The sequence below is a fragment of the Salmo salar genome, chromosome ssa06 (genome assembly GCF_905237065.1).
Source record: "Salmo salar chromosome ssa06, Ssal_v3.1, whole genome shotgun sequence".
In the NCBI taxonomy this organism is placed as follows: domain Eukaryota; kingdom Metazoa; phylum Chordata; class Actinopteri; order Salmoniformes; family Salmonidae; genus Salmo; species Salmo salar.
In genome coordinates, this window is record NC_059447.1 from 83318103 (window position 1) to 83345004 (window position 26902).

General features: G+C 44.1%; 1 protein-coding gene across 1 annotated transcript; it reads right to left on the reverse strand.

Moving 5' to 3' along the window:
- Positions 1-528: 528 nt before the first annotated feature.
- On the reverse strand, positions 529-25295 carry LOC106608223 (calmodulin-1). Its single transcript, XM_014206055.2, has 7 exons — positions 25237-25295; positions 24919-25076; positions 17075-17105; positions 15689-15832; positions 11182-11288; positions 10564-10699; positions 529-1507 (listed from the first exon to the last, which is right to left on the reverse strand). The coding sequence occupies exons 2-7, from the start codon at positions 24919-24921 to the stop codon at positions 1479-1481; spliced, it is 450 nt and encodes a 149-aa protein (XP_014061530.1). The 5' UTR covers positions 24922-25076; positions 25237-25295; the 3' UTR covers positions 529-1478.
- Positions 25296-26902: the final 1607 nt, after the last annotated feature.

Consider the following 26902-nt stretch of genomic DNA (forward strand, 5'->3'; position numbering starts at 1 on the left):
ACCGACCCCTTGTCTCTATTACTGTGGAGTTTGAAACATTAACAGGTCAGCCTGGGTTTGCCTTGCCTTACTAGGACAAGGTTGCTACAGCACAGAAGCTTCTCTCTCCAGTTGAGGCTTATTAAACCTCCCACTTGCCTTTTTCAAAACCCCAACAGCATGCGGCTGTTGCCTAGCAACTCCCTCTGATCTAGAGCGAGAGAAAGATGAAGCACAGCCTGTAGATGTATGTATATCTAGGGCTCAGTGAGAAAGAAAACAGTGTTTTTTCCTTTTACTGCAAGGCTCAAATGTTGCTGTGAGTGGTTATGCTAAATTTAACGCTGTCACATGACACTTTAGCCTACAAAGGATAAACACAGTGATCTTAAATAATTGAATTTGCTAGGACTATTATTGAAATATGCCTTATTGATCTTTATCAGGTATAATCCAATATCAGTTGATATTTCGCAATAGATAAAAACCTGCCATGTGTGGTCAAACACATTTTATCATGCCCCTAAAATAACCACACGAGAAACCCAGTCAAAGTCCATGGTCTTTTTTTATTTAAAAAAAAGAAAATGAAGACTAGCATGTACAACTTGGAATGAATGTAAAGTGAACTCAGATGAACAGTAAGACTCGTGCTGAAACTCCTACCTACAGAATGAATACTACACAACAACCTCGCCACACTCCTGTCCAAGTTGAGAAAACGGAAGAAAGTAAAAGGCCAGTGAATCTCCCTTAGTGCCAGAAAGATGAAAAAACATAAAGCTCCACCATAAGACTTCTTATATCCCTCCTATTCAGAGCAGGTACACACACATACCTAACATGGACCTCCAAATAACAAACATGCCAAACATTTTGAAAATGTCATATATTTTTTAAAATATATATTTTAATCTAGCATACAAGTAAGTTCCATTCAGCTTTCAGCTTGAATAAGAACCATATTTCCTTTCATATACCATATCACTAGGGTTCCTCTCCAAATACAAAAAAACTGTACCAGACCAACGATGCCCCTGTGGAATCAGCACGCTCTGATTGGCTGCAGGGAGTGCTCCAGTCACAAGCTGCATGCATGAAGACCAGAAAACCGAGAAGAGAGAAAGAGAGATGGCCAGCCCAAACATTACCACTAGCAGATAGATGGAACCTGGAAGGGGTTCCAAGGTTCCATGGGATCCGAATGCCTTGCTTTGGTTTGAAGGTAGTTGTTACAGGGTTTGTATTTGCATCTTTAAAGTACCGATGCTGAACTCATTTTTTGGGGGACAGGGTCACTAACCATATCATGCAGACACTTTTTGTATACGTTTTATGTTTTTTTTTTTTCTCAGTGTGGAAAGAGATTTTATTTCAACATTTTATTATTTTCTATAGAGAAACAGTATGAATAAATGAACAGTTTTTTTCCCCAAGAGGTAAGTAAAACAGATTTTTTTTTTCTCTCTAAAGAGGGAACAGGGCAAGTCGGGCGAGGTTCACTTTGCAGTCATCATCTGTACAAACTCTGTAAGAGAGAGAGAGAGAGAGACAAGAGAGAGAGACAGAGAGAACACAAAGAGGAAGATTAGGAACGTACAGTAGCTCATTGGGCCCCATTAGCCCAGGACTAGGCAGGGCAGTCACCTGCTAAATTGTTTTATTCATTTTGTTTTTACATCAAGCAGTGTAGGAACAGAACACACATTCTAATTAATGTCCCGTTTCCAAACAGCTTCCATCTTCATCTCATTAAGCTTATTTAATTAAAAAGTTACTGCACTGTGAATACAACACAACGACGTCCAACCAAAATAAAGAAAAGTCTTTCAAACGCTTATAGAGTACATACTGTATGGTGTTTAATGGCACATTGAGGGAGGAAGTAAGGAAGCCAAGATGTATGGACTGTTTATTTTGTCAACAGCTCCTTCTAGAATATTAGAACAGTGTAATGCTCTGTGGGAATAAGAGTGAAAGAGGAAGAGAGAGGAGAGAGAAAATGACAGAGAGAGAGAGCACAAGAAAAAGAGTGCCTTCTAGCATGGTGACTATGATTCATTCATATGGCATCTCCATCTTGGAACGGTTCTATCTAATAAGGGGTGAGAAGGGGGTGCTGTGGGATTAGTAAAGATACTCTTTGAAGAGGTAGGGTTTCATGTGCTTTCGGGAGATGGGCAGGGACTCTGCTGTCCTAGCAGAGGAGACAGAGGAGAGCTTGGACTGGGCTGAGTGGGTGAAGACCAAAAGGTGGCTCGGGTTGGGGTGTAGGGTTTGAGCAGAACCTGAAGTTAGGGAGGGGCAGTTCTTGCTGCTCTGTAGGCAAGTACCATGTTCTTTTAGTGGATGCGAGCTTCAACTGGAAGCCAGTTGAGTGTGTGGAGGAGTGGGACGGCATGGGAAAATATGGGTTGAAGGTTGAACACCAGGCAGGCTGCGGCATTCTGGATGAGTTGCAGTGGTTTGATGGCACAAGCGGGGAGCCCAGCCAACAGCGAGTTGCAGTAGTCCAGATGGGAGATGACAAGTGCCTGGATTAGGACCTGTGCCACTTCCTGTGTGAGGTAGGGTCGTACTCTACGGATATTGTAGAGCATGAACCTGCAGTCACTGCTTTGATGTTTGCAGAAAACACCCGACAGGGTGTTGTCCAGGGTCACACAAAGGTTCTTTGCACTCAGAGGGGGACACCGTGGAGTTGTCAACCATGACAGAGAGGTCTTGGAGCGGGCAGGCCTTCCCCGAGAAGAAGATCAGCTCCATCTTGTCGAGGTTTAGCTTGAGGTGGTGGGCCAACATCCAAGCTGAGATAGCTGCCAGGGACACAGAGATGCGTGTCGCCACCTGAGTGTTAGAAGTGGGAAGGAGAAAAATAGTTGAGTGTCATCCGCATACCAATGATAGGAGACCATGTGAGGATATGACGGAGCCGAGTGACTTCGTGTAAAAAGAATAGAGGAGAGGGCCTATAGAACCGAGCCCTGGGGGACAACAACAGTAGTGAGAGCATGTGGTGCAGACACAGATCCTCTCCACACCACCTGGTAGGAGTGGCCTGCCAGGTAGGATGCAATCCAGGAGTGTGCAGAGACAGACTCCCAGCCCTGAGAGGGTGGAGAGGAGGATCTGATGGTTCACAGTGTTGAAGGCAGTGGATAGATCTAGGAGGATGAGAACAGAGGAGAGAGAGTCAGCTTTGGCAGAGCGGAGAGCCTCCGTGACACAGAGAAGAGCGGTCTCGGTTGAGTGACCTGTCCTGAAGCCTGACTAGTTAGGGTCAACAAGATCGTTCTGCGAGAGAGTTGGTCAGAGACAGCACGGTCAAGTATTTTGGAAAGAAAAGAATGGATACCAGTCAGTAGTTTGACGTCAGTGGGGTCGAATGTTGGTTTCTCGAGTAGGGGAGCGACTCAGGCCATTTTGAAGTTAGGTGTGAGGCAGCCAGTGGTAAAAGATGAATTACATGCCCGCTCCAGGGCTGGCACTGACCGTTACATGTAGCTGGTTACAGATGAAAACGGACTGAAACAGAGAAATATTACCTGGATTTATAATATAGAAACAGATGTTTTGTATACCATTTCAAAGCGATTTGAAACTTTCTGTTGTGAGCCCTAATGAACACTACACAGAGCTAGTCTGGCTCAACTACTGTCCTTCATAGCTGACCTGTCTGTCTCCCATCGAATAACCACTGCTACATGTGGCTGGTTAGGTGTAGACAAGAGGGAAATATAGTATTCTTTCAACCAAAGATATCTACAGTGCCTTTAGAAAGTATTCATAACCCTTGACCCATTTTGTTATTCCATTTTGAATTTTAAAAATTGAGATATCATTATTTTTGCCTACCTTGTAATGTCAAAGTGGAATTATGTTTTTCAATTATTATGAAAAGCTGAAATGTCTTGAGTCAATAAGTATTCAACCCCTTTGTTATGACAAGTCTAAATAAAACATTTCTTAAAAAGTCGCATGTTGCATGGACTCACTCCGATTATAATAATAAATGTTTAACATGATTTTTGAATGACTCTCTCATCTCTGTACCCCACACATACAATTATCTGTAAGGTCCCTCAGTCGTGCAGGGAATTTCAAACACAGATTCATCCACAAAGACCGGGGAGGTTTTCCAATGACTCTCAAAGAAGGGCACCTATTGGTAGATGGGTAAAAATAAAAAGCAGACATTTAATATCCTTTTGAGCATGGTGAAGTTATTAATTACACTTTGTATCAATACACCCTGTCACTACAAAGACACAGGCGTCCTTCCTAACTCAATTGCCGGAGAGGAAGGAAACTGCTCCGGGATTTCACCATGAGGCCAATGGTGACTTTAAAACTGTTAACCTGTCAAGGTATAGGGGGCAGTATTTTCGATTTCGGATGAAAAGCATGCCCAGAGTAAACGGCCTAATACTCAGGCCCAGAGTCAAATATTTGCATATTATTAGTAGATTTGGATAGAAAACACTCTGAAGTTTCTAAAACTGTTTGAATGGTGTCTGTGAGTATAACAGAACTCATATGGCAGGCAAAAACCTGAGAAAAATATAACCCGGAAATGAAAATCTGGTGCCTGTAGTTCTCAAGTCATTGCCAATCGAACACACAGTGAGTTAGGGTTAATTTTGCACTTCCTAAGGCTTCCACTAGATGTCAACAGTCGTTAGAAAGTTGTTTGAGGCATCTATGATGAACAGAGACCGAACAAGAAGGCTGGGAAGTTGGTGACCCAGGGAAGGACATCAGTTCATTGGCGCGCATTCACGAGAGAGGTAGCTCTGTTCCAAAATGTTTTTCAAGACAATGGAATCGTCCGGTTGGAATATTACTGAATTTTCACGTTCTAAAGGCCCTAAAGATTGATGCTTTACAACGTTTGACATGTTTGAACAAACGTAAACAGAACTTTTTTTGACTTTTCGTCGTGACATTTTCCTTGTGCGTCCTACATTTTGAGTAACTTACTGAACGCGCAAACATGGAGTTATTTGGACATAAATTATGAACTTTATCGAACAAAACAACATTTATTGTGGACCTGGGATTCCTGGAAGTGCCTTCTGATGAAGATTATTAAAAGGTAAGTGAATATTTCTAATGCTATTTATGCATTTAGGTGACTCCAAAATGGCGGGTATCTGTAATTGCCTGATGTATTTTTCTGAGCGCAGTACTCAGATTATTGCAAAATGTGCTTTCCCAGTAAAGTTATTTTGAAATCTGTCAATGCGGTTGCATTCAAGAGATGTTACTCTATAATTCTTTGAATATCAGTTTAATATCTTATCAACGTTTATAATGAGTATTTTTGTAAATTGTTGTGCTGATTCACCGGCAGTTTTGGGGGAAATACATTTTCTGAACGTCACGCGCCAATGTAAAATGCTGTTTTTGGATATAAATATGAACTTGATAGACAATACATGCATTTTTTGTTCTAACATAATGTCCTAGGAGTGTCATCTGATGAAGATTGTCAAAGGTTAGTGCATAATTGTAGCTGGTTTTCTGCTTTTGGTGACGCTTGTCCTTGCATTGAAAATGACTGTGTAATTTTTTGTCTATGTACTGTCCTAACATAATCTAACTTTATGCTTTCGCCGTAAAGCCTTTTTGAAATCGGACAACGTGGTTGGATTAAGGAGATATTTATCTATAAAATGGTGTAAAATAGTTGTATGTTTGAGAAATTTGAATTATGACATTTTGTTGTTTTTGAATTTGCTGCTCTGATTTTTCACTGGCTGCACGGTGGGTGGGACGCTAGCGTCCCACTAGCCTCAAAAAGTTAAATGGCTGTGATAGGAGAAAACTGAGGATGGAACAACATTGTAGTAACAACATCTCCACCTCGCTGATCCTCAACACTGGGGCCCCACAAGGGTGCGTTCTCAGCCCTCTCCTGTACTCCCTGTTTACCCACGACTGCGTGGCCATGCACGCCTCCAACTCAATCATCAAGTTTGCAGACGACACTACAGTGGTAGGCTTGATTACCAAAAACAACGAGACGGCCTACAGGGAGGAGGTGAGGGCCCTCGGAGTGTGGTGTCAGGAAAATAACCTCACACTCAATGTCAACAAAACTAAGGAGATGATCGTGGACTTCAGGAAACAGCAGAGGGAGCAGCTCCCTATCCACATCGACGGGACAGTAGTGGAGAAGGTGGAAAGTTTTAAAGTTCCTCGGCGTACACATCACGGACAAACTGAAATGGTCCACCCACACAGACAGCGTGGTGAAGAAGGCGCAGCAATGCCTCTTCTACCCCAGGAGGCTGAAGAAATTCGGCTTGTCACCAAAAACAAACTTTTACAGATGCACAATCGGGAGCATCCTGTCGGGCTGTATCACCGCCTTGTACGGCAACTGCTCCGCCCACAACCGTAAGGCTCTCCAGAGGGTAGTGAGGTCTGCACAACGCATCACCGGGGGCAAACTACCTGCCCTCCAGGACACCTACACCACCCGATGTCACAGGAAGGCCAAAAAGATCATCAAGGACAACAACCACCCGAGCCACTGCCTGTTCACCCCGCTATCATCCAGAAGGCGAGGTCAGTACAGGTACATCAAAGCGGGGACCGAGAGACTGAAAAACAGCTTCTATCTCAAGGCCATCAGACTGTTAAACAGCCATCACTAACATTGAGTGGCTGCTGCCAACATACTGACTCAACTCCAGCCACTTGAATAATGAAACATTGATGTAATAAATGTATCACTAGCCACATTAAACAATGCCACTTTATATCAGGTTTACATACCATACATTACTCATCTCATATGTATATACTGTACTCTATACCATCTACTGCATCTTGCCTATGCCGTTCGGCCATCGCTCATTCATATATTTTTATGTACATATTGTTATTCATTCCTTTACACTTGTGTGTATAAGGCAGTTGTGAAATTGTTAGGTTAGATATTACTGCATGGTCGGAACTAGAAGATCAAGCATTTCGCTACACTCGCATTAACATCTGCTAACCATGTGGACGTGGCAAATAACATTTGATTTACACAAGACTAACCTAATTGACAGAGTGAAAAGGAAGCCTGCGCAGAAAAAAACATTTCTAAAACATGAATCCTGTTTGCAACAAGGCACTATAGTAATAGTGCAAAAAAATGTTGCAAAGCAAATCACTTTTTGCCCTGACTAAAGTGTTATGTTTAGGGCAAATCCAACACAACACATTACGGTGTACCACTCTGCATATTTTCAAGCATAGTGGTGGCTGCATAATGTTATGGGTATGCTTGTAATCATTAAGGACTGGGGAGTTTTTCAGGATAAAAATATAAATATAATGGATCTAAGCACAGGCAAAATCCTAGAGGAAAACCTGGTTCACTTCTCTTTCCTCCAGACACTGGGATGTTAATTCACCTTTCAGTAGGACAATAACCTAACACACAAGGCCAAATCTACACGAGTTACTTACCAAGAAGACAGTTGACAGAGTGGCCGAGTTACAGTTTTGACTTAGATCTGCTTAAATCTATGGCAAGACCTGAAAATGGTTGTCTACCAATGATCAACATCCAATTTGACAGAGCTTGAAGAATTTTGAAAATAATACAAATTGGGCAAATATTGCACATGCCAGGTGTGGAAAGCTCTTAGAGAGACTTACTCAGATGAAATTGCTTCCAAAAATGCTTCTACAAAGTATTGACTCAGGGGTATTAATAATTATGTAAATTAGATATTTCTGTATTTAATTTTCAATACATTTGCTAACATTTATAAAAACATGATTTCACTTCATCATTAGGGGGTATTGTGTGTAAATAGAAAAACATAATCAATTTTGAACTCAGGCTGTAACAACAAAATGTGGGATAAGTCAAGGGGTATGAATATTTTCTGAAGCCACTGTACATATATTTGAGGATGTTGTGTATCCCTAGAAATAAATCAGAATGCATGTAAACATTACAGCTTTGAAAACAATGTTGAAAAACGTACCCCAGGCATGGGGTAAGTTGAGCTGCAGGACACGGTAAGTTAAGCCGCCTACACATTTCTGTACTGAATTAAATCTTACCACTACCTTGTAAAAACCATGTCTAACTCTATTTCCCAAACAGTGCAACACAATCACAATCGCTCTTTTGCCTTTTAATCATCTTTTAACACCTAACATTTTTTATTAAATAATGTATTTTTATTTACATAGGACAGGCACTGTCGTTACCTCATATCCCAGCGATAATGCCTTGCATTACGCCTGGAAAGAAAACACTTTAAATTTGCTCAACTTGCCATTGGCTAAACCATCGGCTCAACTTACCCCAAGGAAACATTTTGTCCACACAGCTACAAGGATGCACTTTCATGCTAGGTTTAGGACCTCATATTGAAGCTTATAGAGACCCCAACTGATGTATACAACAATCTTTAAATGATCTACTTTGGTTTAGTTACAAGCATCATGAAACCTCTAACACAAATTCATTTGACTTGGAGAAAATGTGTTTTTTGGACCTAACTTGCCACTTTTTCAATGAGGTTTTGGTAACACTTTACTTGACACCCAGCCTCATAACACGGTCATAGTATGCCATAACAGCTGACAACCTGTTATAATATGGTCATAACACTGCCATGACATAGTTAGACCTGTTGTGACATATATTGCGTAATTTTATGTCTGGTTGTGACACCTACATAAGAGTGTCAACACCCACAAAACCTACCACACAAGGCAAAACATTCCATTACACCATAGTCTACTTGTCAACAGTATGTTTATGTTATATAACATTTCCTGAAAATGTACAATATTGAATTATCATTGCAATTGATGTCAGATATGCACCTACCCCAATGCTCTGTTGCTGATGACTGGGATGAATGCAGGAGCAGATTTCAGGAGCAGGAAAATACTATTTTTGACTGATGACTGATAGGCCTATCACATACATGCCCTTCTATCTGGCTTATATCATTATGATGGTCATAATGTGTCTTTTTTAGTCTAAGTAAAGTGACACAGGATGGTCAAAATGCTTCTTGACAGTGTCAAAGTGTATTTTCTACAAGTTAATTAAAATATGAAGAAAAACAACATGACTAAAGAATTCATTACAACAGCAACAAAGGATTTATGAAACAAACTTTCAAAACGAAAGGAAAGTTCTTTGCAGGGAAAAAAAATGCATTTGAAAAAAATGTGGGTTTTGAAACTCTTATGTAGGTGTCAAAACCAGCCATAAAATAATCCAATATAGGTCACAACAGGTGTAAATATGGGTCATGACAGTGACCATATAATGACAAGTTATCAGCAGTTAGGACATACTATTGGTCATATATATATATATATATATATATATGTGTATGTGGACACCTGCTTGCTTGCTGAACATCTCATTCTAAAATCATGTGGATTAATATGGAGTTGGTCCCTTTGCTGCTTTAACAGCCTCCAGTCTTCTGGAAAGCCTTTCCACTAGATGTTGGAACATTGTTGCGGGGACTTGCTTCCATTCAGCCACAAGAACATTAAATGAGGTTGGGCGATCAGGCCTGGCTCGCAGTCAGCGTTCCAATTCATCCCAAAAGGTGATCGATGGGGTTGAGGTCAGGGCTCTGTGCAGGCCAGTAAATTTCTTCCACACCGATCTCGACAAACCATTTCTGTATGGTTTGTGCATGAAGCCACTATGCATTAGGGCAGATAGCGTACTCCTGGCATCCGAAAACCCAGATTTGAATTGGGGCAGGTAGCGTTCACCAGGAATACGCCAAATCCAGATTTGTCCGTCGGACTGCCAGATGGTGAAGCACGATCCATCACTCCAGAGAACGTGTTTCCAAGTCTCCACAGTCCAATGTCGGCGAGCTTTACACCACTCCAGCCGACGCTTGGAATTGTGCATGGTGATCTTAGGCTTGTGTGCGGCTGCTCGGCCATGGAAACCCATTTCATGAAGCTCCTGACAAAACAGTTCTTGTGTTGACGTTGCTTCCAGAAGCAGTTTGGAATTCGGTAGTGAGTGTTGCAACTGAGGACAGACGATTTTTACGCGCTACAACACTTGGCAGTCCTGTTCTGTGAGCTTGTGTGGCCTACCACTTCGCGGCTGAGCCGTTGTTGCTCCTACACGTTTCCACTTCACAATAACAGCACTTACAGTTGACCGGGGCAGCTCTAGCAGGGCAGAAATTTGACGAACTGACTGGTTGGATTTTATACAACTGTCAGCAACAGGTGTGGCTGAACTAGCCGAATCCAGTAATTTGAAGGGGTGTCCATACATCCATCCATACATATACACACACAAAAGTATTATGACATGGTTATGACTGTGTCAAGGGTGTCAAGTGTTACCGTGGTTTCTTCCTTCTCAGACTCCATGGTATGATGACCTCTTCCTAAATATTGGGTCAAATGATTAACTTTGTGTACGGTTTCCTAGAAACAAGGGTGGCTCAACTTACCCCACTCTCCCCTTCTTCCCTCTTACCTTCAACGCTGACCTGTCTGTTTGTCTCCCATCTAATAACCACTGCTACATGTGGCTGGTTAATCATACAGGGTTTGTCCTCTTACCTTCATAGTTGACCTGTCCGTCTCCATCAATGTCTGCTTCTCTGATCATCTCGTCTACCTCCTCGTCTGTTAACTTCTCCCCCAGGTTTGTCATGACGTGGCGGAGCTCTGCAGCACTGATGTAGCCGTTTCCGTCCTGGGGTCACAGGAGAGAAGGAATCCCATTGGGTGAGAATAGATGGAAAGGCATTCCCATTGGGTGAGCAATCAGGATATAACCGAGAGGCAAATCCCCATTGGGTAATGATAAGTGGAGAATTAAATCCCATTGGACGGTTAATGAGAGAGATAGAGAGATGTGTGTATATATATATACATATATATATACATATATACATATATATATATACACACACACACACACACACACACACACACACACACATATATATATATATATATATATATATATATATATATATATATATAGCGTCACCATAACAGGAAGAGTTTGACGATGTGTTTTATTAAAGGTGGGTACATCTTATGAAAGTTGACTGTTTACTAGTTTAGAACGAAGCAAAATTGCGTATGATGATAATAGTCTCTACTCTCCAAGGGTGGGGTTGCCAAAAATGTACATGGTAAAATTGGCACTGAATACACGTAGTACCTTACCTTGTCAAATACCCTAAAGGCTTCACGGATCTCCTCCTCGCTGTCTGTGTCCTTCATTTTTCTGGCCATCATGGTCAGGAACTCTGGAAAGTCAATGGTGCCGTTGCCTGGATTGGAGGAGACAGAACTACCACATTCAGTTAAAGGTGCAGAGTGCAATACAATTCCAAACTTGTGCTATATAGTCATTGGCTATGTCATAGCTGATTTGTAATTTACACACACACACACACAGGCTCAGAGAGGCCCCAGCTCAGAGAGGCCCCAGCTCAGAGAGGCCCCAGCTCATGAGCTTCATCAGCAGCAGATTTTCATTTAGAATGGAAAATGAATGTGTTAATGCAACAAATGTGAAAAGCATCAAATCGATTTGTTCTCTAATCAAACCGAATCGTTTCAAACAAAACCTATCGTTCCTGTATCGGAGCCCATGTATCTAGATAATGAGCTGTTAACTAACACTCAGACACAGACAGGGACACAGACAGGGACACAGACAGGGACACAGACAGGGACACAGACACTCAACTAGGTGTGTGAGTGCATGTGTGTGTTTAGACACTAGGTAGCAAGGCAGGAAAAGCACCACTGGAAGAGTAGGTCTGGACTGATGGAGAGCTGGCTGACTGACTCTTGGGTATGACTCTGCCTGTGACGTACGAGAGGGGGAGATGGAGTGATGGAGAGCTGGCTGACTGACTCTTGGGTATGACTCTGCCTGTGACGTACGAGAGGGGGAGATGGAGTGATGGAGAGCTGGCTGACTGACTCTTGGGTATGACTCTGCCTGTGACGTACGAGAGGGGGAGATGGAGTGATGGAGAGCTGGCTGACTGACTCTTGGGTATGACTCTGCCTGTGACGTACGAGAGGGGGAGATGGAGTGATGGAGAGCTGGCTGACTGACTCTTGGGTATGACTCTGCCTGTGACGTACGAGAGGGGGAGATGGAGTGATGGAGAGCTGGCTGACTGACTCTTGGGTATGACTCTGCCTGTGACGTGCGAGAGGGGGAGATGGAGTGATGGAGAGCTGGCTGACTGACTCTTGGGTATGACTCTGCCTGTGACGTACGAGAGGGGAGATGGAGTGATGGAGAGCTGGCTGACTGACTCTTGGGTATGACTCTGCCTGTGACGTACGAGAGGGGGAGATGGAGTGATGGAGAGCTGGCTGACTGACTCTTGGGTATGACTCTGCCTGTGACGTACGAGAGGGGGAGATGGAGTGATGGAGAGCTGGCTGACTGACTCTTGGGTATGACTCTGCCTGTGACGTACGAGAGGGGGAGATGGAGTGATGGAGAGCTGGCTGACTGACTCTTGGGTATGACTCTGCCTGTGACGTACGAGAGGGGGAGATGGAGTGATGGAGAGCTGGCTGACTGACTCTTGGGTATGACTCTGCCTGTGACGTACGAGAGGGGGAGATGGAGTGATGGAGAGCTGGCTGACTGACTCTTGGGTATGACTCTGCCTGTGACGTACGAGAGGGGGAGATGGAGTGATGGAGAGCTGGCTGACTGACTCTTGGGTATGACTCTGCCTGTGACGTACGAGAGGGGGAGATGGAGTGATGGAGAGCTGGCTGACTGACTCTTGGGTATGACTCTGCCTGTGACGTACGAGAGGGGGAGATGGAGTGATGGAGAGCTGGCTGACTGACTCTTGGGTTTGACTCTGCCTGTGACGTACGAGAGGGGGAGATGGAGTGATGGAGAGCTGGCTGACTGACTCTTGGGTATGACTCTGCCTGTGACGTACGAGAGGGGGAGATGGACTGATGGAGAGCTGGCTGACTGACTCTTGGGTTTGACTCTGCCTGTGACGTACGAGAGGGGGAGATGGAGTGATGGAGAGCTGGCTGACTGACTCTTGGGTATGACTCTGCCTGTGACGTACGAGAGGGGGAGATGGAGTGATGGAGAGCTGGCTGACTGACTCTTGGGTATGACTCTGCCTGTGACGTACGAGAGGGGGAGATGGAGTGATGGAGAGCTGGCTGACTGACTCTTGGGTTTGACTCTGCCTGTGACGTACGAGAGGGGGAGATGGACTGATGGAGAGCTGGCTGACTGACTCTTGGGTTTGACTCTGCCTGTGACGTACGAGAGGGGGAGATGGACTGATGGAGAGCTGGCTGACTGACTCTTGGGTCTGACTCTGCCTGTGACGTACGAGAGGGGGAGATGGAGTGGGTGGGAGAAAGATGGAGCGAGGGAGAGAAGAGGAGAGAGGGAACTAGTGGGAGATGGTGTGATTATATAGGCTATATAAGGAGGCACTGCTATCGCCAACTATAGGAAGCAGACTCATTCTATTGTCTGTGACGACATTCATTCCACAGGCTAGTATTTTCTCCTAGCTTTTCCTAGGCAAGGCAGAAAGGCCTCTAAGAAAACATCCTGGGCTGCAAAACGTTCTGCTGAAACCAATGAAGTCAAACTATTTTTCACATGGGGGGATAACAGTGATTGATAAGAAATAAAAATGACACGGCAACACAAACACTACTTCAGAGCCTCTCTCCTCTCAGAGACCAACAGCACAGCTCTCTGGAGTAAAGCCTCTCTCCTCTCAGAGACCAACAGCACAGCTCTCTGGAGTAAAGCCTCTCTCCTCTCAGAGACCAACAGCACAGCTCTCTGGAGTAAAGCCTCTCTCCCCTCAGAGACCAACAGCACAGCTCTCTGGGGTAAAGACTCTCTCCTCTCAGAGACCAACAGCACAGCTCTCTGGAGTAAAGCCTCTCTCCTCTCAGAGACCAACAGCACAGCTCTCTGGAGTAAAGCCTCTCTCCTCTCAGAGACCAACAGCACAGCTCTCTGGAGTAAAGCCTCTCTCCTCTCAGAGACCAACAGCCCAGCTCTCTGGAGTAAAGCCTCTCTCCTCTCAGAGACCAACAGCACAGCTCTCTGGAGTAAAGACTCTCTCCTCTCAGAGACCAACAGCACAGCTCTCTGGAGTAAAGCCTCTCTCCTCTCAGAGACCAACAGCACAGCTCTCTGGAGTAAAGCCTCTCTCCTCTCAGAGACCAACAGCACAGCTCTCTGGGGTAAAGCCTCACTCCTCTCAGAGACCAACAGCACTGCTCTCTGGAGTAAAGCTAACCTCATTCTCTACTTCCTCTGTCATCCACTCTGCTTGTTTGGTAAAGAATCTATAGCCCTGCTGTCTACATCACTATGAGGCAACTGAATGTACAAAGAGGAGAGAAGAGAGGGATAATTGGTGGCCCTGCTGTTGAGAACAGAGAGAGAACAGAGAGACAAGGGAGAGCTTTGGATAGATACAGCGAGCCAAGCCACGGTGAGATCGATCAATATGACAGTCCGATTGACAAGGCCCCATTTACCAAAACCCTAGACGCTGACAGGACATCACCTCAGTTTGGTAGGTCTGACCAGCCACCTAGACGCTGACAGGACATCACCTCAGTTTGGTAGGTCTGACCAGCCACCTAGACGCTGACATCACCTCAGTTTGGTAGGTCTGACCAGCCACCTAGACGCTGACATCACCTCAGTTTGGTAGGTCTGACCAGCCACCTAGACGCTGACAGGACATCACCTCAGTTTGGTAGGTCTGACCAGCCACCTAGACACTGACAGGACATCACCTCAGTTTGGTAGGTCTGACCAGCCACCTAGACGCTGACACATCACCTCAGTTTGGTAGGTCTGACCAGCCACCTAGACGCTGACAATCACCTCAGTTTGGTAGGTCTGACCAGCCACCTAGACACTGACAGGACATCACCTCAGTTTGGTAGGTCTGACCAGCCACCTAGACGCTGACAACATCACCTCAGTTTGGTAGGTCTGACCAGCCACCTAGACGCTGACAGGACATCACCTCAGTTTGGTAGGTCTGACCAGCCACCTAGACGCTGACATCACCTCAGTTTGGTAGGTCTGACCGGCCACCTAGACACTGACAGGTTCCATTTCCAACATCATTAAGAGTCAAAGACCTGGTCAAAATTAGTGCACTAGAAAAGGAATAGGGTGCCATTCATGAGTCGCTGTTGACTCAGCCATAACTATCTAGGCAGGAGGGAGTTGATGGGTTGGGACAGGCGTCTTGAAGAGCTGTCACTCACCACGGTGACAGGCCTGACTCTTGTTGGTAAAGCTGACACTGTAACACTAGGACAGCGAGCTGGTACCTTCCAGCAGCCCGTAAGGCAGGTAACAGTGAGGTCGTCATAAGATACCGAGAGTGACTCAGACAGGCAGAGTGACTCAGACAGGCAGAGTGACTCAGACAGGCAGAGTGACTCAACCGCTGATGGCACATTCCTAAAAAGAATATGTACTTCAGCATCCAGAGGAGATAACCAGATACGTTTAGATCCTGCAACTGCATTCATCTTCTTTTGATGACACAAGACAAGTCTCCATTACTACCCCAGCTTCCTCTGGCCACTTTCCACCAATCAGGTTTGTCTATAAGCTTCCTGTTTCCTGCCTTTCTGACATATTGAGTGTGTTTACTTCTCCACTCACCGTCAGCGTCAACCTCATTGATCATATCCTGCAGCTCAGCCTCTGTGGGGTTCTGTCCCAGCGACCTCATCACGGTGCCCAGCTCCTTGGTCGTGATGGTGCCGTCACCATCCTTGTCGAATAAGGAGAAGGCCTCTTTGAATTCTGTGAGAAGGGAGGGAGGAGAATGAAAGTCTTTCTTGGGCTGTCGCTCAAGCTTTGGTTGTGGGATGGGTATCACTTTACATGAAGCTATATTTTACAGGGAGGATGTAGAGAAAGTTAAAGGCATAAATATCATACTCCCCAGTTATGGTAATGGTACGAGGTTAGCATGTCTCGGGCCCCCCAGTTATGGTAATGGTACGAGGTTAGCATGTCTCGGGCCCCCCAGTTATGGTAATGGTACGAGGTTAGCATGTATCAGGCCCCCCAGTTATGGTAATGGTACGAGGTTAGCATGTCTCGGGCCCCCCAGTTATGGTAATGGTACGAGGTTAGCATGTCTCAGGCCCCCCAGTTATGGTAATGGTACGAGGTTAGCATGTCTCAGGCCCCCCAGTTATGGTAATGGTACGAGGTTAGCATGTATCAGGCCCCCCAGTTATGGTAATGGTACGAGGTTAGCATGTCTCAGGCCCCCCAGTTATGGTAATGGTACGAGGTTAGCATGTCTCAGGCCCCCCAGTTATGGTAATGGTGCGAGGTTAGCATGTCTCAGGTGAATGATATTTGTGTGTCTGTAACTTTCTCACGCATCATTGTTCAATATTCATTCAGGATTATCTGTAATCATGATAGCGTCCACATTAATGTTTAAGTGTTTAGAAACATATTCTATTGTTATTTACAATAAAAGTGACTCCAAAATGACAATATATTAATTACCATTCATTTCTATTGGCCACAAGATGATGTGAAACACAACCAAAACAAACAGCAAATGCATCCAACAGTTTGTAGAGTCACACGCTTGATGTTGTCATTCTGTGATATGAATATGGGACCAAATACTACACTTTTCTACTTTAATACACATAAGTGAATTTGTCCCAACAATTTTGGTCCCCTAAAATGGGGGGGACACCTATGTAGAAAAAGTGCTGTAATTTCTAAATGGTTCACCCGATATGTATGAAAATACCCTAAATTAAAGCGGACAGTCTGCACTTTAACCTCATAGTCATTGTGTTATTTCTAATCCAAAGGGCTGGAGTACAGAGCCAAAAAAACAACAAATGTGTCACTGTCCCAATACTTTTGGAGCTCACTGTATATGTGAGTGTGTATGTGTGTGTGTGGGCGTGTATATCTGTGTGTGTGCCCTGTATGTCTGTGTGTGTGCTGTTCATTAAATGAGTCAGACGTGTTAAAAGCATGCTAGAGTGATTGCTCAGTGGTTCCTACCTGCAATCTGTTCCTCTGTTAGCTGATCGGCCTGAGGAAAAAAGAGAGGGGAGAACCAACATCACTCAATCACTAAATACCAAACTACTTAACCATGTTCTCCTGGCTGTCACCTGCACCACGGTGAGGACACTGTTCAAGGCTCAGACCAGGGACCTCTACAGACCAGGGACCTCTACAGACCAGGGACCTCTACAGACCAGGGACCTCTACAGACCAGGGACTTGGATGGAGAACCGGAATATCCCCCACCTTGGTCCAGACAGACAGAGGCAACCTTGGCCCAGACAGACAGAGGCAACCTTGGCCCAGACAGACAGAGGCAACCTTGGCCCAGACAGACAGAGGCAACCTTGGCCCAGACAGACAGAGGCAACCTTGGCCCAGACAGACAGAGGCAACCTTGGCCCAGACAGACAGAGGCAACCTTGGCCCAGACAGACAGAGGCAACCTTGGCCCAGACAGACAGAGGCAACCTTGGCCCAGACAGACAGAGGCAACCTTGGCCCAGACAGATAGAGGCAACCTTGGCCCAGATAGAGGCAACCTTGGTCCAGAGGCTAGACTAGCCTGGGATGTGTTCAGTCAGTGGACACAAAAACATATTTTTGAAACAGAAAGAGTGTTCTTATTGACCAAGCTCAGGTAGTACATATCATTTTCTCCCTTCTGAACATTACCCAGATAGAACCGACTCTGTTTAAAATGGGTTTTGTCCTATTTCCTGATTTCTAAACTTGGTCCTGGCCTGCTGTAACATGAAGAACAAAATGGCTGTAGGGGTGTATTCAGTTGGTTTGGTCTTCCTGACTACCTCCCAGTATGTTCTCTGTTAGTGCTATTTAACAGCTGAGTCAGAGGTGTGTGTGTGTGTGTGTGTGTGTGTGTGTGTGTGTGTGTGTGTGTGAGACTTGGCAGCACTCCTTTTTAGTAGTGACCCACAGATGAATGATGTCTTTAAAATTTAGACACACACAGGGCCACAGCTTTAAAACAAACATTCACACAGTGGCAGCAGCAGCGTAGGTCTTACGAAAGCACCTAAAGCCTGTTGGTGGGTGTGGTGTGTGTGTGTATGAATGGTCAATCCCACAGGTGCCCCCCCAGATTGGGAAAACATGTTTATGATTACGGCAAACAAACCACTGACGTACCCGAGTGCCTGGTAGTGGGAAAAACAACACACACACACACACACACACACACACACACACAGTGACATTTCCCTGTATGCCAATAGTTTCCATCACCAGGTTTCCTGTGAAATGAATCACACAGAATAGCAACCAGTTCTGTCCCAAAGTAGAGGAAAGATCCTACAGTACAGTATGTGTCTAGGCTTTATATCCTACAGTACAGTATGTGTCTAGGCTTGATATCCTACAGTACAGTATGTGTCTAGGCTTGATATCCTACAGTACAGTATGTGTCTAGGCTTGATATCCTACAGTACAGTATGTGTCTAGGCTTTACATCCTACAGTACAGTATGTGTCTAGGTTTGATATCCTACAGTACAGTATGTGTCTAGGCTTTATATCCTACAGTACAGTATGTGTCTAGGCTTTATATCCTACAGTACAGTATGTGTCTAGGCTTTACATCCTACAGTACAGTATGTGTCTAGGCTTTATATCCTACAGTACAGTATGTGTCTAGGCTTTACATCCTACAGTACAGTATGTGTCTAGGCTTTATATCCTACAGTACAGTATGTGTCTAGGCTTGATATCCTACAGTACAGTATGTGTCTAGGCTTGATATCCTACAGTACAGTATGTGTCTAGGCTTTATATCCTACAGTACAGTATGTGTCTAGGCTTTACATCCTACAGTACAGTATGTGTCTAGGCTTTACATCCTACAGTACAGTATGTGTCTAGGCTTTACATCCTACAGTACAGTATGTGTCTAGGCTTGATATCCTACAGTACAGTATGTGTCTAGGCTTGATATCCTACAGTACAGTATGTGTCTAGGCTTGATATCCTACAGTACAGTATGTGTCTAGGCTTTACATCCTACAGTACAGTATGTGTCTAGGTTTGATATCCTACAGTACAGTATGTGTCTAGGCTTTATATCCTACAGTACAGTATGTGTCTAGGCTTTATATCCTACAGTACAGTATGTGTCTAGGCTTTACATCCTACAGTACAGTATGTGTCTAGGCTTTATATCCTACAGTACAGTATGTGTCTAGGCTTTACATCCTACAGTACAGTATGTGTCTAGGCTTTATATCCTACAGTACAGTATGTGTCTAGGCTTGATATCCTACAGTACAGTATGTGTCTAGGCTTGATATCCTACAGTACAGTATGTGTCTAGGCTTTACATCCTACAGTACAGTATGTGTCTAGGCTTTACATCCTACAGTACAGTATGTGTCTAGGCTTTATATCCTACAGTACAGTATGTGTCTAGGCTTTATATCCTACAGTACAGTATGTGTCTAGGCTTTACATCCTACAGTACAGTATGTGTCTAGGCTTTATATCCTACAGTACAGTATGTGTCTAGGCTTGATATCCTACAGTACAGTATGTGTCTAGGCTTGATATCCTACAGTACAGTATGTGTCTAGGCTTGATATCCTACAGTACAGTATGTGTCTAGGCTTGATATCCTACAGTACAGTATGTGTCTAGGCTTGATATCCTACAGTACAGTATGTGTCTAGGCTTGATATCCTACAGTACAGTATGTGTCTAGGCTTGATATCCTACAGTACAGTATGTGTCTAGGCTTTACATCCTACAGTACAGTATGTGTCTAGGCTTTACATCCTACAGTACAGTATGTGTCTAGGCTTTACATCCTACAGTACAGTATGTGTCTAGGCTTGATATCCTACAGTACAGTATGTGTCTAGGCTTGATATCCTACAGTACAGTATGTGTCTAGGCTTTATATCCTACAGTACAGTATGTGTCTAGGCTTTACATCCTACAGTACAGTATGTGTCTAGGCTTTACATCCTACAGTACAGTATGTGTCTAGGCTTTACATCCTACAGTACAGTATGTGTCTAGGCTTTACATCCTACAGTACAGTATGTGTCTAGGCTTGACATCCTACAGTACAGTATGTGTCTAGGCTTGATATCCTACAGTACAGTATGTGTCTAGGCTTTATATCCTACAGTACAGTATGTGTCTAGGCTTTACATCCTACAGTACAGTATGTGTCTAGGCTTTACATCCTACAGTACAGTATGTGTCTAGGCTTTACATCCTACAGTACAGTATGTGTCTAGGCTTTACATCCTACAGTACAGTATGTGTCTAGGCTTTACATCCTACAGTACAGTATGTGTCTAGGCTTTACATCCTACAGTACAGTATGTGTCTAGGCTTTACATCCTACAGTACAGTATGTGTCTAGGCTTTATATCCTACAGTACAGTATGTGTCTAGGCTTTACATCCTACAGTACAGTATGTGTCTAGGCTTGATATCCTACAGTACAGTATGTGTCTAGGCTTTACATCCTACAGTACAGTATGTGTCTAGGCTTTATATCCTACAGTACAGTATGTGTCTAGGCTTTATATCCTACAGTACAGTATGTGTCTAGGCTTTACATCCTACAGTACAGTATGTGTCTAGGCTTTACATCCTACAGTACAGTATGTGTCTAGGCTTTACATCCTACAGTACAGTATGTGTCTAGGCTTTACATCCTACAGTACAGTATGTGTCTAGGCTTTACATCCTACAGTACAGTATGTGTCTAGGCTTTACATCCTACAGTACAGTATGTGTCTAGGCTTTACATCCTAGAGTACAGTATGTGTCTAGGCTTTACATCCTACAGTACAGTATGTGTCTAGGCTTGATATCCTACAGTACAGTATGTGTCTAGGCTTGATATCCTACAGTACAGTATGTGTCTAGGCTTGATATCCTACAGTACAGTATGTGTCTAGGCTTTATATCCTACAGTACAGTATGTGTCTAGGCTTTATATCATACAGTACAGTATGTGTCTAGGCTTGATATCCTACAGTACAGTATGTGTCTAGGCTTGATATCCTACAGTACAGTATGTGTCTAGGCTTGATATCCTACAGTACAGTATGTGTCTAGGCTTTATATCCTACAGTACAGTATGTGTCTAGGCTTTATATCCTACAGTACAGTATGTGTCTAGGCTTTACATCCTACAGTACAGTATGTGTCTAGGCTTTATATCCTACAGTACAGTATGTGACTAGGCTTTATATCCTACAGTACAGTATGTGACTAGGCTTTATATCCTACAGTACAGTATGTGTCTAGGCTTTATAGATAGATCTGTGTCTATTCAATATCTGGGGTTTGAGAACACTAAACATAGACCTGCCTTAGTCAACATGAATGGTCACGTGACACCATGACACAACCACCACTCCTAGCGTAGGCATACTGTGTGTGTGAGGGTTCCCTTGTGATAAGGTCTGTTGGTTTTGATAAATCACACAGAGTAATGGAGAAGGGGATTCATCTGAAGTCCTAGACCTCAAATGACATTACTTTGTTTTGGAGATGCTCTTTAACTTCGGCTGATAGCGAAATACTCTCTACATGGCTCTGATGCTGCATCACTGGCCCAGGTCCATACATTAGCTGACGTGATTCAATAAAATGGAGGACAATAGCCTTTGCTTTCATTTCCTCATTCTTCCTGTCTCCCTCGTTCTCTCCATCTGTGAGGTTTGTGAAATGTTGTGTGTCTCTCTAACTGTTCTTCCCTCTGAAAGGCTGGGCGTTGGGTGGGTTCAGTGGCAGAGATCCTGTGGCTGTTTCTCAGACAGTTAGGCCTCACCGTGCTGCTGCGCAGCCAGGCCTACACCGGCCCATCCCTTCCCTTGCCTTTCCATGACTGGGCCTCACAGTACTGCTGTGCGACCAGGCCTTCTCCAGCCCTTCCCTTCCTTGCCTTTCCATGACTTGGCCTCACAGTGCTGCTGCGCGACCAGGCCTTCTCCAGCCCTTCCCTTCCTTGCCTTTCCATGACTTGGCCTCACAGTGCTGCTGCGCGACCAGGCCTTCTCCAGCCCTTCCCTTTCCTTTGGCTTGGCATGGCTGGGTCTGCTTGGAACCAGGCCCACACTCCTACTACAGGCCTTTCCTCTCTGGGGCTCCCTCCCTCCCTCTCTCTCTCTTTTGGCCAGTCTAGCAGGAAGGCAACAGGGGCTGGGTGGATGTAGCAATCTGTTGGTAGGCAGCAAAGTAGTGGTGAATTTACACAACACAGAGCAACCCCAACAACCACAGACACACACACCCTCTGATTCACCGTGTCCCATGGACATGAGGGTGTTGTGCCAACCTCAGTATGGGACTAGAGACAGGACTCAACAGGCTCACACACAGCACCCCCCCCTTAGGTTCCAATACAGGTTTGGGCTTACAGCAGTATCCTACAGGAGAAACTAGCTAGCTCAGTTTGGTATGCAGTGCACCATTCTTCTCAAACATCATTGACAAGGCGTCTCTACTCGCTAGGCTACAGTTTTACAGCAGTAGGCTACAGGAGAGTGTAGGTGGTGTGAGCGGAGGCACCGTCAGCGGAGGCACCATACCGTATATGGACTATGCAAACCAACAGGCCTCTTTCAAAGGACCTGCTTCCCCTATAGCTTATGAATATGACTCATAACAAAGGAAACCCTTAGTCCCCGGGGAAACACTATACACCCAAACTTTTCTACTGGCAGGCTTTTCAGCTCATGATGTGCTGTACACGTCTTCTCTTTTAGTCCAGCGGGTCACCAACCAGCAACACCAGTAGCTAACTAACTGCTGCCTGCAGGATAGGACCAGGCCACCATATTGACCTGAGTGGTGGTTTGAGTTCAGTCTACAACTGGGTCGTGTTCATTTGGGCACACAAGGGAAAACTTCTTGCAACGGAAAAATGAAAAATAACATTTTTATTGGAGTCCCTCCCTGTTTCAGTCAGTTTGGTGCCTAATGAACACAATTCTGATAGCAGTTTACAGACTGACCCACCCATGCCTGGATGGGGCCATTTGCCAAGCAAATAAATGATTCAATGCACTGGATCAGATGTCCTCTAAGTTACTCCATATGCACCAGCAAACAAGGCGGGAACAGGAATAGGATAGGCCCGTTTACACTCGGACTACTTACATGACACTTCCATCTCAATAGAGACACACTGTTTGCACTTCAATAGCTGTATTGTGTTGGAGTGTACCTACACAGAGGTTAACGCACAGATTAAACTTTTCAAACGCGCAATTTATATACTCCAATTACTACAGTGGTATGCAACATGAAACCTACGGCATGCCGTGGTTCAAAACCATATATGGGATATTTGTTCACACAGAGAAAAATGTAGTTTATGTCTTGACTTCTCCAGAGCTGTGAACGATCCATAGGGCAGAAAATCAATATACTGATTGGGAGAGGCCTTTCGCTGCTTCAACACACCCTGGCTGCATCACTTCCACATCAGGACTGACATTTGACCGAGAGATGCTTTTTATATGGAATTTAATGAACTCGATTCCAACATTGTGGACTGTTTGATGTTTGACAGTTATACAGTGAAGTTTGAAATGCATTTCTGATTTAGTCTGATAATAATTCCCATAAAACCATTTTGTTCACTGCAAACGGATTTGATAAGGAAGACAAACAAATACTGTATTCTGCATTTAAATTAATTTATTCCTACCAAACAGACTCAAGACTGAACAGCTGTTGACGTTCTTGCCTAGGCTACTGTACAGTAGGCTGCCTATGTGACCGCCAAACAGCTTTGGCGACTCGATGAAACGACAAGCATCATAGCATTTGCATTGAGAATTTGCAAAAGACAACCAAATCAGTCGGCATTACATTGACAAACGGAGCGAGAAGAAGCGTGTGAAACATTCTAACTACCGTACTGTAGAACGCCAGCCGGCCAAACTATATACAATGTTGCAATTTGTCTGATCCCCCATTTGAGGTAGATGTTGGGATTTCTGTTACGGATCAGAGGCGATAGATAGTTGCAATTATCATCATCATCATCATCATAGTCTCTAGGCAGCAAGACAGACAGCACGATGATGCAACATCGACAAAAGCAACTAATAGACCTATCGAACCACTGAATAGATTCATTTGCCTCAAAATGAGATGAATCTTAATCAATATCATACAGGAGTTGATATATGTAACTCGATCGCCAATTAATAAAACGGGTTATCAATCATAGACATACTTGACATTATCAGCAGCATAGCTACAAGGGCTTGTCACTCGTGTAGCACTACCCCATATTCGTAGCGCGCTACTACATTCCAGCCTACACACAGAGACTCTGACATTTAATAACTTTTAGCTACATATCTATGCTGTAATCATCTAGTAAAACTTGCTAGTTATCCCGATGCTATTAATCTAATCGAATAATTCATTCAATCTGCACTGTGCAGCAACATGGGGCATGATAGCTACATGTGATGAAGTATCTATCATTGGCTCCATGCCCCGATATAGCCATCGAGCCAGCTAATATGCCCTAAGAATTGCGCAGTTATCGCGGAATCCCCGCTCCATCTTATGTATTGTATCGCCACTGAAAACGTCCCTCCAAATCTAATCAACTCATCCTCGAGGCTAAATTAAAAAAAATCCCATGCAACGACATAATAGCTGCAAAATAGCACGCTTTTTGATCGTCCTAATTTCAATCCCGGTCAAATAAAATGCTGTAAATCTATGAATGGCAAAATAGAGGATTTCCTCAAATCTTTAGCAATACCCTCATTCATTTCCCGTTATATCGTGGCATTGAATGCATTGACAAATGATCTAAAAAGGAATGAAAATACATACCATGTTTGATGGATCTGGGCTGATTATCTGTGCAGCAGACTACGAGTGATCTCGTTCTTCAGATGGACTTTCCACTAGCGGGACGGATGTGTACACCCGCCGTGGTTACAATGGGTTCATGTATCCTTCCGCGGCCCTAGCCCAGCATGTACTAGTGGCTACAAGGGATACAGCTTTTGTTACCATTTACTTTTCGTAGCAGGTTTACAATTTACGCAGCAGGTTAGAATAATTAATGTACCAGGTTAGGATGATCAGGTTAAAGTTAGGAAAAGCTACATCTATGGTTAGCTCAAATAAAAAGTAAAAAAAATATACCTTTGAAGTCTATTTGACAAAAGCTGTATGCCATCTAGACACCACCCCAGCCTGTTCACTCACTTCCTTATTTCTCCAACTGCAGATAGTGTTTAAGTCCCTCCCACTACAAGACGGAGACACGTCAATCACAGGACCGCCCTGCGTCTTCTGTAGCTAGCAGGCCTGTTGTGCACATTGTAGACTGCACATCCCCTCATTTCAATTCTGATTTGCGCCATAGCAGGTGCAACTCTCCATACACTACGGCAAGAATAGCCAAGAACATTATAAGAGTCACCAAGGTCATTTGAGACAGTCCTTGGTGTGTTATTATTTTATTAGGGATGTAACCCTGAGCTGCCTAATCGAGATCTACCTCATCGGCGCCCGGGGCACAGTGGGTTAACTTCCTTGTCAGCTCGGGGATTCGATCCTGCAACCTTTCGATCACTGACCCAATGCTCCTACCTGCCGCCCCTATTATAGGTTTTGCTAATTCTAAACTATATGTCTCATTCAAGTCAAATGCACAATTTACAAACCTTGCCCTAAATACAACATATTAGGCCTATAACCTGTGCAAAAATAATGCCTCCTCGTGAATAAGGACAGGGGAACCTCATATACCCTGTATATTGACGCAAAGACATAATTAATCACGCTACATCAACAAGTGAGCCGGTGAATAACTGAGAAATACATTTCGCATTAGTTACATTATGACTATCAATGATACTTCGAAAGGCCATAAAATCAAACTAAACTTTTAGGTCTCTTCTCTAGTACAAAACTTCTACATTGGACTATTTTACTATAGCGGAAGGATACTCGTAGTGTATAAAGTCGCTACCTGGCTGACGCTGGATCATTTGCAGTGTCGTTATGTGACGCTGCGTCTGATTGGTTAGAGCAGACCCGCAATATTATGTATTGGCCGCAAGTATTGGCTAGGTCGGACCTGCATTGCACCAGTAGCGCTAGATGGAAATCCCATAAATATAACAAAGTTAAAACCTATACGATTAACGCACATTGTTTGTCCAAACAGCTCATTTTGTTAGAGATGGAGATTACATTGTGGTTTACTAAAAGCTTTGGAAATGTAAGTATTTTGTGACAGCGGAAAGGACTACCGGGCAGACAAGTGCTGCTGAGATTCTATGCTGGGAGGTGCAATACTTTCCATTGGATGATACGCTACCTACTAGAAAATCATGTATAAATGGAAGAATGGAGCAGCATCGTTGCGGTGGTGTAAATGCCGTTAATGGGGAAAACACTGCTCTCTATATTTTATTTGAGAAGTTTTGCCTGCATAATAGTCCGTATGTTGTGTTTGTTGCTTAAATTGTAAATTCTACCTATTGCCTAGTGAGTTGAGTAGGCTAAATATCAAATGTTTCAATGAAGGCTATTTTAGGATTGGCATAGGCTACAGTAGCTTATTCTGCAGATGGTGTTCAATTTCTGAAGGCAAATGTCAGATTTTATGCGACATTTGTTGGCCAAGAAGTGTGACCAGCCGAATTCTCATGTCCAGTCTGTTGTCAGTGCACTTTTTATAAAAAACACGCAGTTAAGGCGCCACCTTGTGGTGGATGATGAGAATGATCTCTCCCTCTGGCCACAAAGAAATCAATTTCAGATCAATTCAATCTGTCAGAACATTAGTCTTTTAATAATT